The 17,000-nt window shown below is 39.8% G+C and overlaps 1 protein-coding gene across 1 annotated transcript in view; it reads left to right on the plus strand.

The window, feature by feature from the left end:
- Positions 1 to 17,000, plus strand: part of GRIA4 (glutamate ionotropic receptor AMPA type subunit 4) — a 329,124-nt gene that overhangs the window by 237,074 nt on the left and 75,050 nt on the right. The window contains 4 exon segments of the mRNA XM_042457528.1: positions 6,409 to 6,462; positions 12,658 to 12,816; positions 16,038 to 16,132; positions 16,134 to 16,203. Coding sequence (XP_042313462.1) covers positions 6,409 to 6,462; positions 12,658 to 12,816; positions 16,038 to 16,132; positions 16,134 to 16,203 — 378 coding nt within the window.

The raw sequence follows: 17,000 nt of genomic DNA on the forward strand, positions 1-17,000 counted from the left end.
TCCTTTCGATTCATATTGATTGATTTGTGGGTTTAAGAGATGTATGCCTTGCCTCTCAGATTTGAAAAGTTCTCAAGGCAGCTGACAAACAACATGCTTATATATATATATATATATATATATATATATATATATATCAGAATGGAATTTCCCTGTAGTTTCCATCCATCCATTCATTCTAGTCTTTCCCTCTACAGAAACAAAGTCAAATTAATTCTGTCTTCAGATATTTGAAGACCATTGTGGGCCTAAATACCTTAAAGGCACCATATCCCATCTGATCTCAGAAGCAAAGCAGGCGCAGCCTTGGTTAGTACTCAGATGGAAGGCCACCAAAAGAAAAGAACAATTGCTGTAAGCTGCATTTCAGAGGAAGGAACTGGCAAAACCATCTTTGAATATTCCTTGTATAAGAAAATCTTATGAAATTCATGGGGTAGCCATGTCAACAGGTGACCTGAAGGCACGTACTCAAACATATGAAAAATATCCACAATATTTTTCATTCTCTGAAAAAGAAACTGACTTGATACATTAAGACAGGTTGCTGAGAAGTTGACAGCAAGAATTGGTGACAAGAACACTTTGCTTTCTATTGCGTTTTTTTTGTTTTGTTTTGTTTTGTAATTTACACAAAAAAATATTTCTGAGCAAATCTGGTGAGTCTCCCCTCTGTTTGGAGCAAAACACAAACAAGGAAAAAGGGAGAAGGAGTAATAGCAAAGGATTCATAGAATCATAGAATCATAGGTGCGTTACAGACCGCCGGATTGCGGCGGTCTGGCTCCGCCTCTGCTTTCAGCGTCTGGGAGCCGCAGCGGCCAAACCGCACGGCTCCTTGATACTCCGAGGAAGGAGCGTGGAAATCGTGTTCCTTCCTGGGCCCCGGAAGAGACGCCACGAGGTGCTAGTCACGCACTCGCGGCGTTACTTCCAGGGCACGACGTGCGGACGCACAGCGTCCACTACGTCAATATGGCGGCTGTGTGGAACGGCCGCCACCATTTGTCATGGACTCTGTCCGTGATAGGGTTAGGGGCGTCTGGAAGAGACGTCCCTTTTTCAAACTGGGACATCCTCAGGACATCCCTAATGGCGGTCTGTAACCCGCCATAGAATCGTAGAGTTGGAAGAGACCACTAGGGCCCTCCAGTCCAACCCCCTGCCATGCAGGAAATCCAAATCAAAGCATCCCCGACAGATGGCCATGGCAAAGACAAAAACAATGTATCCAATGCTTTTAGTTTATAATAGTCTCTGTACATGGCAGCAGCTATTGTAATTTGACTCCCCAATTTGAACAAATTTGTACAATTTTCAGAAAAATAAATCCTTTATACAAATGCAAAAAATAATGAAACTAACAAAAATATGTCATACATCTCACAAGAAAGAAAAAAATATATAATTTCTTGTTGCTTACCAACTAGAAAATGAAGAGATCAAAAAACACAGTTGGGAACTTAAGGGATACTTTACTAACTATTTAAATCTTTACCTTTGAAGTTTAATGCTCTACAGTGAGAAGGAGCCTAAACTCTCAGTCTCTCAGGAAGACAGTGGCCAATTCCCCTCTGAAGAAACATGCCAAGAAAATCCCATGACAGATTCACCGCCTAAGGGTTGCCATAAGTCGAAAATGACTTGAGGGCACACAACACGCATGCATGCACACACATACGATCCATCTAAGCCAGGCTTTTGATCTATCTAGCCTAGTATTGTCAAAGCTGACTGCCAGGGTTTCAGCATTTCAGGCAAGATTATTTCCTAGCCCTACCTGGAAAAATTCTGGTATTTCCTTTTATTCTCCCATCCAAGTACAAACAATCAATCCTATGTAGTTTTTAAAATCAGATGAGATTCAATGTATTCACAGAAGCATGTTGTCCTAAATAAAAATAAATAAATAAAAACATTAGAAAATAACTAACCAAAAAATAAGTAGCTGAAACCAAATATGATACAATAAAATAAAGTGAATATATCTAACATTAAAAATGAACATGATGGGTTTTGCCTATCATCTGAAAGACTACACTGAGTTGCCAGATGAACATGTCTAAAAAGAATCTCTAACCCTGTCCTCCTCTAGCCATCTACTTAATTTCAGAGGGCATGGTGTTACGGTGAGACTTGCCCACCCAACTTCTTTACTCAAACGGCAGCCCAATGGGTCTTTTTTGATCCCACCACTGCCACCAATTTGTGATGGTTATGGCCACTATCCCACCACATCTAATGTCTGCCAAACCTAAAATATTTTTCTTAATGTTGGAAGCATTTTTAAAGTACTTCTGAAATCACCACAGTCAGCTGCTTGTGAGAAACAAAATAATAAGTTTATCTACAAGTCTGAATACAGTATTCTTTTTAGTATATGGTGTTCACAATGGATACAATGTTTAAATGATTTATTGGATACACAGTTTGACATTTCTTAATCTTATTTCTGTAATTGTTTCCTTATAACTTTATATATGTTACTTAGAAACTAAGGGGCTCAACAGATTGGCAGAAAGGGGCAGCACGATGCCGCCCCTTTCTGCCCCGGAAGCAGGTTGCAGCAACCACACACAGTGGCCTGTGCAGAAAGAAGCCCCAAAATCCCAGAAGGGCTGCCATAACTACCACAGCACGGCATTATGACACCCCTCATGTGCCGCACCGTTTGGGCATGGCACATGGTGGATGTCATCACGGTGCACCCTATGTAAACGGGGGGAGTGCCAAGATGCCGCCCATGGCATGCAATAGGATTTGGGAGCTAGTGAGCGCTCCGCCATACCGCAGCCCTAGTTCAGGCCCAGGCCGGCAGAAAATGCCGGTCTGTCCAGATCATAAGACTTTAGGAGTCTTTATTAATCTTCTGTTTCCTTTAACCCTTCTGGTTAACTGTGACTCCACTAGTCAACAGGCACTATGAAGTTTATCAACGGGGCACTTACCACTGCCCAAACGTTCCCGAAGTGTTACCCAAATGTTTGAGAAGTGCTGGAAATGGGATCATCTGTCATGCTTCTGAAACATCATAGAGGCTTCCCACTTTCCTTCCATTGTGGAAGTGTTTATGGGAAAGCCTCGGAAAAGCCGTTTTTATTAATGAAAGACCCCTTAATAATAAAATAATAATAATAAAATTTATTTATGTTTCCCCGCCTCTCCCAGTGGATCGAAGTGGGGTTACAGACTAAATAAAAGCACAAGTGTTTACATGAAATCCAATTAAAAGCAGCTAAAAACAATAAAATATCCAACATCACACAATAACAATAGCTTCAACAAGCAGACAGGGATCATACACAGACAGGGCATGTCATTCATATCCGGGGGGTATTCATATCAGGTGGGGTATGCTCGGCTAAAAAGCTCAGTTTTAACTGCTTTTCTAAATGTTTCTAATGAAGCCGTCAAGCAGATCTCCTCAGGGAGACTGTTCCAGAGTCTTGGAGCCATTGTTGAAAATACTCTTTGTGAAGTAGCAACATACTAGAGGTTGCTATCTCCAATAGGTTCTTACCCGATGTTCTAAGAGTGTGGGGCGGATTATATAAGGAGATGTGGTCCCGTAAGTAACTCAGGCCCAAGCCATGTAGGGCTTTATAGGTAATAACCAACACCTTGTACTGTGCCGAGAAGCAAATAGGGAGCCAGTGAAGATCTTTTAAGATAGGTGTAATACAGTCGAACCTTGATGAACCAGTGACCAATCTGGCTGCCATATTTTGCACTAACTGAAGCTTCCGAGCTTGGTACAAGAGTAGCCTCATGTAAAGCGCATTACAGAAATCTATACGAGAGGTTACCAGAGCGTGTACCACCGTTTCAAGGTCCCTTCGGTCTAGGTAGGGTCACAGTTGGCATATCAACTGAAGTGGATAGCAAGCACTTCTGGCCGTCGCATCTACCCGAGATGTCAATTGCAGGGATGAGTCCAGAAGTACTCCTAAACTGTGAACTTCGTCCTTCAGGGGAAGTGTGACCCTGTCCAGGACAGGTTGGCAAATTTCCCTTCCTTAGACCCGAGGAACCTATCACAAGTACTTCCGTTTTCTCTGGATTCAGTCTGAGTTTGTTTTCCCTCATCCAGCCCATTACCGACTCCAAGCAGATAATTCAGAGGAGAGATGCCATCCTTAGTCCCTGTATCAGTCGGAGACATAGAGAAACATATTTGGGTGTCATCGCGTACTGATAACACCGCGCCCCATTTCTCCGGATGATCTCTCCTAGTGGTTTCATGTAAATGTTGAACAGCATGGAGGACAGAATAGCTCCTTGAGGGACACCAGATGTCAGTTCCCTCTTAGAGGAGCAAGTGTCCCCCAGCTTCACCATCTGGAATCTGCCTGAGAGGTAGGATCGGAACCATTGAAGCACAGTGCCCCTGATACCCAGATCCCTCAGGCGCTCCAGAAGGATACCGTGGTCAATGGTATCGAAAGCCGCTGAGATGTCCAAGAGCACCAACAAGGCCACGCTTCTCCTGTCGATGCCCAGATGGAGATCATCGACTAAGGCGACCATGGCAGTCTCAACTCTGTATCCTGCCCTGAAGCCAGTTTGAAATGGGTCCAGATAATCAGTTTCATCCAAGACAGCTTGGAGCTGGAAGGCGACTGCTCTCTCGATCACCTTGCCCAAGAAAGGCAGCAGGGAGACCGGTCTATAATTATTTCTCACCAGGGGGTCCAGGGAGGGTTTTTTCAGCAGTGGTTTAACCACTGCTTATTTCAATTTAGATGGAAATTTGCCCTCCCGGAAGGATGCATTGATTATTAATCGCAACAATGTAGTTACGGCATCTCCTCCCTGGGCGGTCAACCAAGAAGGGCAGGGATCGAGAGTGCACGTTGTCTTCTTTACACATCCAAGGAGCTTTTCCACTTCATCGGTATTTACAAACTCAAAGTGATCCAGCTTAATAGAGTCCACGGAAGCTCTGGATACCTCTCCTATTGTTTCTGTTTTAATACCAGCGTCAAGATCAGCCCTTATCCGAGAGATTTTTTCTGCGAAAAAGTTATTAAAGTCATCACAGCAGGCTTTTGATGGTTCTAATATAGTGTTCAGTGCGGGCGGTACCTGGGTCAGCTCCCTCACCACCCTGAACAGCTCTGCCGGACGAGACTCTGCAGACGCAATACGTGCAGCATAGAAAGAATTCTTTGCTGCACTTATTGCCACTCCATAGGACTTCAAAAGACTCTGATCGAGATCAAGTACATCTTCTTGGCAATGTACATCAGTAGTGGGGCTATAACAACATCTTGGCATAGAATGCAGGTACCAGGGACAATATAATAGAATGATTGCAAGATAAATTTGGTTGGATGGAGGGGAGAGGGTGAACCACACTGGACTCCAAATTAGAAGAAGTATCTAGAGAGGGAAATGAATCTTTACATAGGAAACCTAGAGGAAATTAAATGAGGGTCATTAGCTCAGGATAAGAAAGGTACTAACAGTAAGGCAAAATATTGAAAGTTAATTTAAAGAATAATGGATATAAAGACATGCAAGTCATCTGTATGTGAGAAGTGGTAGGATGCTCAAATACAGATAGCAGTGACAGTAGCCCAGCAGCAGTGGTGAAGGAAATGGCAGTGGCAAAGGAGGAGAAAGTGGAGGTGAGAGCAGTCTCAACCCCAGCCCCACCACCAGAATGATCCCCAGCATGGCAATGACAACCATTGGGGAACATAGGTCCCTGCCTAGTTTAGCAGCATCAATCGACTAGCTCCAGGGATGCCAAATATTGCACATACATTGCAGCAGCCAAGTATGGATCCTTCTGTCTCCATTTCTGCAGTTATTTCTCTCCCCTTCCTCCCTTCTCTACAGAGTTGAACTGCTTCTCATTTTTCCCTGAGAACTGTCTTGGAACACAGTTTCAAAGCTGCCTTGGAAGACAGTTTAAAAGAATATGGAGGGGAGCAGTTCATACTTGGCTGCTGCAATGTATGTACAATGTTTGTCTTCTTGCCAGAAAACATCACAAACAACAAATGCAGCAAGTGCTTTAGACACAGCCTGGCTATTCATCTCTGCATTTGTCTGACATATTTTCAATTTGTGCATTTATATATAGATTTTTTAAAAATATAGTCTCAGGAAGCCTCTGCCTTTCCAAACAGACTGACCTTCCAAATTAGCTTATTTCTGCTTGCAGAACATGAGGTGAAAACCAATGTACTGTAACAGAACAGTAATTTAATTCAAATTGGAATGATTTGAGCTCCTTTAATATTCCAAAATCTAGGGATTTAATTATTAGGTATGTTTTTATGTTGATGTAGAGGCAAAATAATCTCAACATTATATAACTATAATTATATGTCATAAATTATACCCACTGCTATGAATAATGCAAGAGTCATTGTTCTCTTTCTTTCCCTCTTCCTACAGATCGTGAGTGTTGGAAAGCATGTTAAAGGCTACCATTACATCCTAGCAAATCTGGTAAGAAGTGTGTTTTACAATTCAATTCATGCTTAGCTAGTAAAATTCTCTGTAGCTGTATCAAATCAAGACCATGTGAATTAAAGTGGTGACATCTTGTCTCAAGAGAAAAGATGGCAATTGGTCCTGGTTTATGTACTTGGCTGCATGTGAGTCAATGCATCAAGGCCCCATTCTCCATTTGTCCTCAATCATTTGACTTTTCTTCTTTCAGAACTGTCAAAATTAGCAGTCAGTACTCCAACTGCAATTGGTATAGCAAGGCCCATTTCATCAACTATTCATCTTCTGGACTAGGAGCATTGGTCCACTCTTCTGGTCATGAATTAGCCCCCACTTTAGCAGTTCTATATTTACATTTATATCCCACTTTTTTCCTAGTCCAGGATTCAAGACAGCTTGTAAAGATTAAAACAGATGCAGCTAAAATTTTACATCATACAAAAGTTTAAAATATAATTATCCTAACAGTAACATTAAAAACAGCAAAGGGTGAGACCTTTAAAATGAAAGCAGCACATAAACAGTGCAGCACATTCTGAAGGTTCTTCCCCCTTGAGCCATCAGCCCACACAGGTCTGCCAAAACAAAGAAACAGTCTTTACCTGCCTACCAAAGAATAGCAAAGAGGGCACCAGTCAAACTTTTCTAGGAAGGCAGTTTCCAAGCTTGAAAACACTCCAAGAATGCTCTTTCTCATATTCTCCCCAGATTTCCCTTTGAGGGTGGCAGGACAGAATGATGGTCCTCCTCGGATGTTACAAAACAATGTTACAAAACACTGCAACTTCAGAAAACTGGAGAGATGCAATTGTTCCCCAGCTAGTTTTACAGGATGCTGTAGAAGTGATGGTTAAAATGTGAACAGCAAAAATATTAATTGGATATCTGGCTGATCAAATATATATTGTACAAAGTTTACATTGGAAGGAAGTATGATTGATGCATATAGGACAGAGAAAAGATGCTAACCTCATACTGAAGGACATATTTTTGCCTTTCTGTTCCTGGTAATTAAGGACACACATATCATTGCATATCTATATGGAGATATATACTCTAAGCACTGAGGTTAAATTCTTGCCAAATTTTACCTTTTGTTCATTTTTCTAAAATGTAAAGAATCAGAAGAAGCTAGGCTAGTGCAGCAATATTTACAGACTTGCTGCTGGGGATTTGTTTTGGTTTGCCTTATCTTACCTCTGATGACAGACTATACCTGCAGGATGGAAAGACCAACACCACAGGAGCAACTGCATTGGGCTAACATCACAGTGTTAGGGGACGGCACCCCATGTTCTCCCCTGTACTTGTGTGAGCTGCAAGCAAGGCTGTGTCTGTGCCCATTGTGCATGTGTACCAGGGGACACACCTTGGATGCCTAAGGGAGCAGAAACTGCAGATCATAAAGATCATTAGCACAGTGATATCCATGTGCAAAGGGAAGTTTGGCATTTCCTTTGTATTCACTGTTGACTATATAAAGATTGATTCTCCTGATATAAAGACAGACAGTAATAAACAATGAATTATTCACCCGACTAATGCACTGATGATCTAAGCGAATTTACTCTCCTTGGCTGCTGCTATACTGAAGAAATAATACAGTTTGACATGGCTCCATCCTATGGAATCCTGGGGTTTGTAGTTTGTTGTAGCACCAGAGCTCTTTGACAGAAGGCTAAATATCCACAAAACTACAAATCCCAGAATCTCATAACATTGAGCCATGTCAGTTAAAGCAGTGTCAAACTGAGTTAATTCTGCAGTGTAGATGCAGCTCTTTTCTTATACAAGACAGTAAAGCTTTAATTAATTTGATGACCTCTTCCAACAGGAGGAGAAACCTGACTGGCTCTTGACTGACTAACCTATTTGAACTAACTTATTATCACTAAGTACCTGCAGGAGAAGCTATTAAGCAATAATGACTAACACATTCACTGCTTATCTTGTTTTGACTAATTGCTGTCTATTCACTCTTACTAATTAACTGAGCGTTGTGTCTAATATATTATCTAATTAGTGGTCTGACTGAATTTATCCAATATTTGTCTTCATTAATTTATCACCAAATTTGCTTGTTGCTTTTGATTAACTTATTGCTTATTGTTGTTGACCAATTTATCGTCTTGATAACTTATTGCCCATCTCGACTAATTCACTGCCTGTTGCCCTCAACTAATTGACTGCCTATTGCCCTTGATTAATTGTCTGCTTCTTGTGACTAATTCATTGTTTGAACAGTTGTCTAATTAACCTATGGGGTTGAGTTATTTATTATTCCTCTACCAGTGGAATGAACAATGCTGGCGGAGGTTCCCCCACCCCCCTCAAAAAATTGGTTTAGCATTATTGGAGGACCCTCTCAGGCAAATGAGGGGGCTGTAGAGGGAAGGAGGATACTGTGTTTATGTGAGGTTGGATTTCCCTCGACTTTTAGGCCATTAAATATCCTGTATTATTATTTTTAATGAGTCTAGTAAAACTGATTATAGAAAAAGAACTTGGGAAATCCATGCTGGCACATTTAACTATGTCGCTGAAACTATGAACAGGTTAGAACCAATGAGTACAGAGATAACCTTCTAAAGTTTGAAAATGAATGTGAAAAATTTAAATGTAAAAAAATGTATACATTTAGTGGGACAAAAAGCCAAGAACTGTATTTTGAAGTAAGCAAATGGAATATTTTCTTTTATTTTAAAAATGTATAAAGAATACTTCATCAACAGATTTGAGAGGAGTGTACAAAATGTTTCAAAAAGAGAAAGAAATATTCATTTACATAAATAGAATCATTTTCTGAAACTTTGTCCACTCTTAAATTTCTTTAATACCTTATGAAGATAGGGACATTCTACCCTGTCAATGGCCTTTTCTGTTTCTACTAAAAAATGAAAAAGGGGAGAATCAGTTTAATTTCCCACATATATTTTGTGTTAATTATCTGTCCTTAATAAAACTGGGATGATCACATATAAATTTGCTAATTAATTGTTGTTAATTAGTTATTTTTAGTAGTCAGATATCCAGACATTAAATATAATTACATTGGACAATTAATGGAATCTCAAACAGTCACATTTTGCAATATATTTTCCCTTACTGCACCATTGTACTGCAAAAAAAAAGCCTTTCCTATAGTAATGAAGAAGCTATTTTTAATACACTGTCAGTGGTGACAAAGCAATAGCAAAAACTATGAGAGTGGATCTAACTCAGTGATATAATAAGCTACTTATTAAGATGGAAATAATATCTATAATTAAAATGAATCTACTCCAGAGAATTGTATTCTTTTAACCATATCTAGGCCAATTATAAGAAGACCCATCCAGAATCAGATGAAAGGTTTATGTTGTCCAACTGGATGAGTGTAACTGCACCTTCTCTCTCATTCTCCCCAGCAACTGAAACAAAGAGACAGGCTTACGAACAGTGACATTGAACCAACCTTACTTGTAGTAATGGGTGGGCCCATACTTTCTGAATTTATAAACCACCCTTTTAAAGCTGTCTAAGGGGTTGTCCATTTGAGTGAAAAGAAGTGGTTTTACCTCATTTTGAACCCTACCCAGTCAAACAATGCATGTGACCAAAAAAGGAAGAAACCTGAATAAAGTGGAAGGCTTTCATGGCCGGCATCCATAATTTTTTGTGGGTTATTTTGGGCTATGTGGCCATGCTCTAGAAGGGTTTATTCCTGACCTTTCACCAGCATCTGTGGCTGGCATCTTCAGAGAATGCTGGCATGGAAGAGAGTTGGGTGTGTATGTATGTGTACACACACACACACACACACACACACACTTTGTGACCCTGGGTAGGGACAGGTGATCTCCATGTTAACAGAACAATATACAGATTAACATGGAGATCACCCCTCCCTACCCAGGGTCACACAGTGTGTGTGGGTGTGCATGCGTGCACACGCGCGTGCGCACACACACACACCCTATTCTCTTCCATGCCAGTATTCTCTGAAGATGACAGCCACAGATTCTGGCAAAACGTGATGAATAAACACTTCTAGAACATGGCCACATAGCCCAAAAAAAACCCCACAAAAAAACTGAATAAAGTCATTCTCCAGAGGTATACACTGAAGCAATGTAACCTCCCCAGTTTGCTATGGATCAAGCCAGAAAGTACAAAGTATCACAGTGGTGTAAGAACTGGGAAAGAGTTGGCACCATTGTTGCTCATAGTTTTTCATGTTACCCACTTGCAAATTGATCGCATATGCACAAGAGTAGTGAGTTGCATCATCGACCCATCGCACATCCCGTGAAGTGAAATGATTACAAACATGGCAGGTTGCCAACAATGCAATGGATTTAATAAGAACAATGGTAAAGTGGCCTGTACAACAAACTTTTCTTTAACATCTCATTCCTATAACAAATAAGGCAATAACATGGATATTTGGGGTCTCATTGGGTAGAGCAAAATTTAACTACATTTCTAAATTATATTGCATATTTAAATCTGTATTATCCAAAACTGTTCCAGTTCTTTAAAACCAAACATGCTGCTACCCCATAGGTAAAAAGAAAAAGAGAAAGATATCTAGCCATGAGTACAGCAAGTGAAATCTTGGAATTTGTAGGTAAAGATGTGATACAATATTTCATAGCAAATAATTTAAAATTGATTTTTAAAAAACCTCACATTGGTATTATTTCACTCTATATAATATCAAAACAATAAACAATATTTATACAAATTTAGAACAAAATAAATGCTGGTGAGATGATCTGTTAGATGCAGGTAATATGAATATGTTTTGGTAATGTTCAAAGTAGCATCAGATAATGTTTTATATTAAGCAAGCAGCTGGTTACAAACTTCCTACTGAGACCTCTGGGGGGGAAACAATTAATTTAAAAAATAATGTGTGCAGATTGATGATATAGAAATTATTGATATTTTACTTTTATTGTTGTTATCTGTTTCTCTTGAGAAAAAGTACTTATTACAAATTTAGTCTAGACTGGGACCCACTTATAAAACATTTGCATAAACATTATAGTCCAACTTTCACAATAGGTCTGAATTGAAGACAGTTGAAATAATTAATTGAGGATGGTATAAACAAAAATGATATTAAATATAGGAAAAATAGTACTGGTATATTCTGATGGAGGAATAAGTGTGTGACACAAAACAGAAGATATGAAGAGGTTAGTAAGTGTTTATGTGTTGGTGCTAGATTTGTTTTTGGTTTTGCTAGTGGGGTAGATGTATTTGGTACATAATGTCTGTGATATTTGTTGTAATAGAATGTTGCCATATGCTTTTTTTTTACTTTATTAATAAAATTTATATTTAAAAAAAGCACACCAATTACACACAGATACTGCATACATAAAATCTGCTTTGCATGTTGGGCTAGGACTCTGGGAAACTAAGGTTGCAATCCCCACTCATCCATGAAGACCCATTGGGTGATCTGGAGCAAGCCATAATCTTTCAGCCTCATGGGAAGGCAATAGCATACTCTGCTAGAACAAATCTTGCCAAGAAAAACCTTGATAGGGTCACCATAAGTTGGAAGACACACAATAACAACATATTTATGGAGCTGACTTACTGTTTGAGTCCAAGAGAAAATCAGACATATGTGGATAGTTTTATTAAAAGATGGGTGTTGTTTGTTCCTTTTGGTGTTTATAAGTTCAGATGTACATCTTTATTCTTCATCCAGTAAGATCAAATAAATATTATACATTTACAGGTACAACATACAATAACTCATTTTAGGTTCATATTTATAGTTCCAATTATACCTATTTGCATTCATATTTGTATTCATAAGTGTAGCAATTATAGTAATATATAAATATCAATATTGTATGGCAATAATAACAGTAATAATATAATAAAGAGAGAAAATATTGAAAATATAAATTGCTACTTTCAGACTATTGTGCACTGTATCCCACGATGGCCTAAAAGTACTGCTAGGTCAAATTCTTCCTCTCTCCTGCAGACCCAATGCAGTTTGTGAAACCTCTTCAGAGATATTTGTATATGCAGGAGGCTGCAGGGCAAAGGAGTGGCAGGGGGGACCCATTGTGTAAGTGGAAAGCTATTCACCAAATACTACATTTAGCCTTATATGTGACCCTCTAAAATTTGTGAACCTTTAACAGTGTGTAGAGTCAGTCTTGGATTAATTGATTTTTGCAGGGATTCAAGGATATTTCTTTGGAACGGTTTATGCATGGAGGAGCTAATGTCACAGGATTTCAGCTAGTGGATTTTGATACACCCATGGTTGCTAAACTCATGCAGCGGTGGAAGAAACTGGATCAGAGAGAATATCCAGGATCAGAAACTCCTCCTAAGGTATATATCTATATTGTAGCCTAAGATTATTAATTATTCACATGGGTTCACATAAACTCTTGCTGCAACAGCTGCTATGTATTATGTACTATCTTTCGTCAAAAGATAATAATCTCAGCCTCTGTGAATGCTGTGCTCCTCTGAATTCTGAGTTTTGTTTGTTTCTATATAATTCTCATGTTCTGTTTATTCTTGTAATTATTTTATTAAGTATATTTATTGTTTTGCTACCCACCAAGCTCTTAAAGCAAGGTATAATTATTTGAACTTGAATAAAAAACCCAGTAAAGTAGTAAAGTATAAAATTGGGTGGGGGGGGTGGCGCTTAAAAAAAAAGCCAAAATTTTAAAAGCCAAAGACCTGATGGAACAATACTGCCTTACTATAACTCAGTAGGAAGAGAGTCTATGGCCTGTTACAGACAGCCAAAATAAAGCTGCTTCGAGTCACAGTGGAAGTTTGTGTTTCAATGATGCCGTGTCCTAAGAGTCCAGAAGCCACATCCCGTCCTTAGGGCGGAGTGTGGCTTTGGTGCGACTTCTGGACTCTTAGGACGCATGCATCATTGAAACACCAAACTTCCACTGTGACTCGAAGCAGCTTTATTTTGGCTGTCTGTAACAGGCCAATATTTTACTTCTGTGTGTGTGTGTGTGTGTGTGATGTGTGTGTGTGTGTGTGTGTGTGTGTATATATATATCTATATATATATATATATATAGATTTTGTTCATTCATTTGTCTGAATAGTTTTAATCTCACTCATAACTGCCCTGCTATCTTCTGGGGGAAAGAGACATTAGAATACTATAATAAAAACTAGAATGAATGACTACATCAAATTGCTGGTGTTAACTAGAGTAGATCCACTGATGATTGAGGCGGGCACCCCATACGCCAGCTTCCTGCTTACGTGGAAGCCACACAACGGAGAGTGAATGATGGTGTGTCCATGGCGTGCCACTCTCCCACGCTGCAAGCACGAGCCCCATTAATCGAATGGGACTACGCTTATGCATTTTTGGCTTACACAGGGAGGTCCGTAACGTATCCCCCGTGTAAGCCAAGGACCACTGTACTTAAGTAAATTCAGTTGATTCGTGAGTCAACACTAACTAGGATAAAACATTGGATTTAGGCAAATGGGCATAACAAAACTAACATAATGGCAACTCACATAGGACACTTTTTGTAGGTTCAATGTGTGTTGAAGCTAGAACTATCCATTATTTGCTCTAATCAAGAAAACACCTTTTCATCAATTAGTAGTTACCACCAGTATAATTGTTTTTTTTAACATAAAATACTATGGGTAGCAGACATCATCACGGAGGAAACATTCCCTTTCCATGTCACTTAGGAGTGGGTGCATCGCATTTGCTGAAATTTTGCCAGCTGTAACATCTGTGCACAGAATGAAAATTAAAATGTGTGCTCTTTCTCTTCAAGACGTTGTTTTCATTCAATATGCATATTTTCTTTGAAAATTTAATCGATTAGCTAATTAAAGCTGCCATAATTAATTGAGTAATTTAATTGTATGATAAGCAAAGATGAAATAGTCATGGAACTGCATGACGTGCAAAACCTTTATTAAACTAATGCAAAAACACAACATGTAGATTAAATAAGGCATCAATATGAGTTCAGTTGCATAGTGGATGGAGAAGCAGTCATTTAGCTGTTTCAATATTGCCCACTGCAAAATTCCACTTTGGAACACATTTCCAAACACCAGTTTGGTTGTTGAACTGCGTCTTTGGAGTGTGGTTTTCTCAACCACTACATATGCCACCAAAAGAGAAGAAATTGGAGGGACTAAAAAGAGGCAGGTGAAAAGCCCTCCCTCCATCTTAACTGCCACCATCCCTACCTCAGAGGGACAGAAGGAGACACACAGGCATGACTCCACTATGTAGCCCCAGAAGCAGGTGGAGGACCCTCCCTCCATTCCAGCTGTTACCGTCCTGAAGCAGAAGAAGAACTGCCAGTCATCCTGCTGAACTTGATCCCATTCTCCCACCGCCATTCCCTTCTCCTTTTGTGTCATGTCTTTTTAGGTTGTAAACCTGAAGGCTGGGAAATTAACAGTCTGTAAGATGTTCTAGAGCCCTTGTGGCTGGAGAGTGGGTATACAACACTCTAAATAAATAAATAAAACAAACAGACCCCTCAAATGGGATTTGTTTTGAGAGCTCAGAATTCAAACAGTAGGTCCTGTCTTCCCTCATTCTCTAATGCCACCCTCTACATGTAACCCCAGCTGCATCCCAGCACACATTCCTCCCTTGGTTCCCTATCTTAAGTGACAGTGATTTGAGAATACAAGGGATGATAGGCACTAGGTTGGTGTCACCCGGTGTGGTAAATCATGGTGTCAACCCCCACCCCTCCATTGACTGCCTCTTATCATCACACCTTACAGAATCTTTAGTCATTTTTTATAGTAATGATCTCGTTAATCTTTATTCCTCCATATCATTGAATGTCATGGTAATATCTGTGACATAAAGAACTAGCAAAATTAAATATACCTTTAAATTACAATATCATACACACAGCCTCAGTGCATTACATATACATGACCCAGGACAGACCTCCCCAAAAGGGCGCCTGCCGGCAGCCTTTTCCTCCACAGCACAGCACAGCCCCGACGGTGCACCGTCACTGCAGAGGAAAAAGACCCGGTATTTCGGGGGGGGGGGGGGGTTGTGGCACCGTAATGACATCATGAGTGCGCCACTGGCACACTTGGGACATAAGTGACATGCGATGCTGTGCAGATGCCACATAACACTTATGTCACAATGGTGACACCCGTATGGACAGGACACCACCATTGTTACACCAGACACTGCGAACTAGGGTTAGGGACTGTACGGTTGTGTGCGGTCCCTAACCCTAGTATCAGCGCCAGTACGCCGCTTGTTGGCCTGTGTACTGGGCCATAGTTTCTTGTGATTGAAGTGAGCATTTGGTAAAGGTGATTTTAAATATAATATATAATATATAATATAATAATATAATAATAATATAATTTTTTAAAAATTAATTATTTTTAATTAACATTCATTTTTTAAAAATGACCTGGGACCCCACTTCCTTTTTGAACTGAGCTTTACCACACTCACCATCTCTTCCAGAATTTAAATGGGGATCAGGCAAGTTTTCTGATGGAACAGAACTTGTAAGGTTGATATATGTTGTTTTCCCATTTGATTGTATACCTCTGCTCTGACCTATGAGGAGAGTACTTGTGATGGCTGAGACCTCCGTAATCTTCGAAGGCAGAAAATTGATATTTCTCGAAGAGGGAACTGGGGATTGCCTCGCAAATCCAGCTGCACCGTGGAGCCAGGGATTGACATGGAGAGAACACTGAAACAGGGTGGTTCATGCAAGACTTAGTTCTAGCTCATTGATTTCTGGCTTCAGGCTAGTTTTAAGCCTTAGCACCAAGTGGAAGAATAGCAACCATTTAACAATCAGCGTAATTAAATTATTATTATTATTATTATTATTATTATTATTATTATTACAGTATATACAGTAAGTCCTCCATATCCACAAATTCTTTATTCCCCGGATTCAACCATCCACAGTTTGAAAATATTATATAAGCATTTTGCCATTTTGTATAAGAGACACCATTTTATTATGCCATTCTATTTAACAGGACTTGAGCATCCACGGATTTTGGTATCAATGGGGGATTGTGGAACCAAACCCCAGTAGCTACCAGGGGCCAACTGTGTGTGTGTGCGCGCATGCATGTGTTACACCATATTCTCTCTCAAGTTTCACTTAGTTTGATTTTTCCATTACACTTCATCCTCACAATAATAAGGTTTTAAACTTCCACATTTTGCAGATGAGGAAAATAAAGAGTTAAATGACAACTGACTTGTCCAATACTAGAGCTCCCCAGATACCTCAGTGAGAGAAAGTACATAGACTCAGGTGTCTGTACATCAGTTCAGACTATAGCCAAAGCATGCCACTAAAATTAATTGGGATTAGGGCCATCCCACTCTGTGGCCCAACTCTGGAACTATTGCTTTGGAAACAAACTCATTGCTGTGATCACAGTGGGTGAGGGAAGACAAGACTACAGTTCAGTGTATGTGTCTTGTGTGTCTTTAAGGATTGTGGGGTACAATCTGAACAGTCCATTATTACCGATCC

The sequence above is a fragment of the Sceloporus undulatus genome, chromosome 3 (assembly GCF_019175285.1).
Source record: "Sceloporus undulatus isolate JIND9_A2432 ecotype Alabama chromosome 3, SceUnd_v1.1, whole genome shotgun sequence".
Taxonomy (NCBI): Eukaryota; Metazoa; Chordata; class Lepidosauria; order Squamata; family Phrynosomatidae; genus Sceloporus; species Sceloporus undulatus.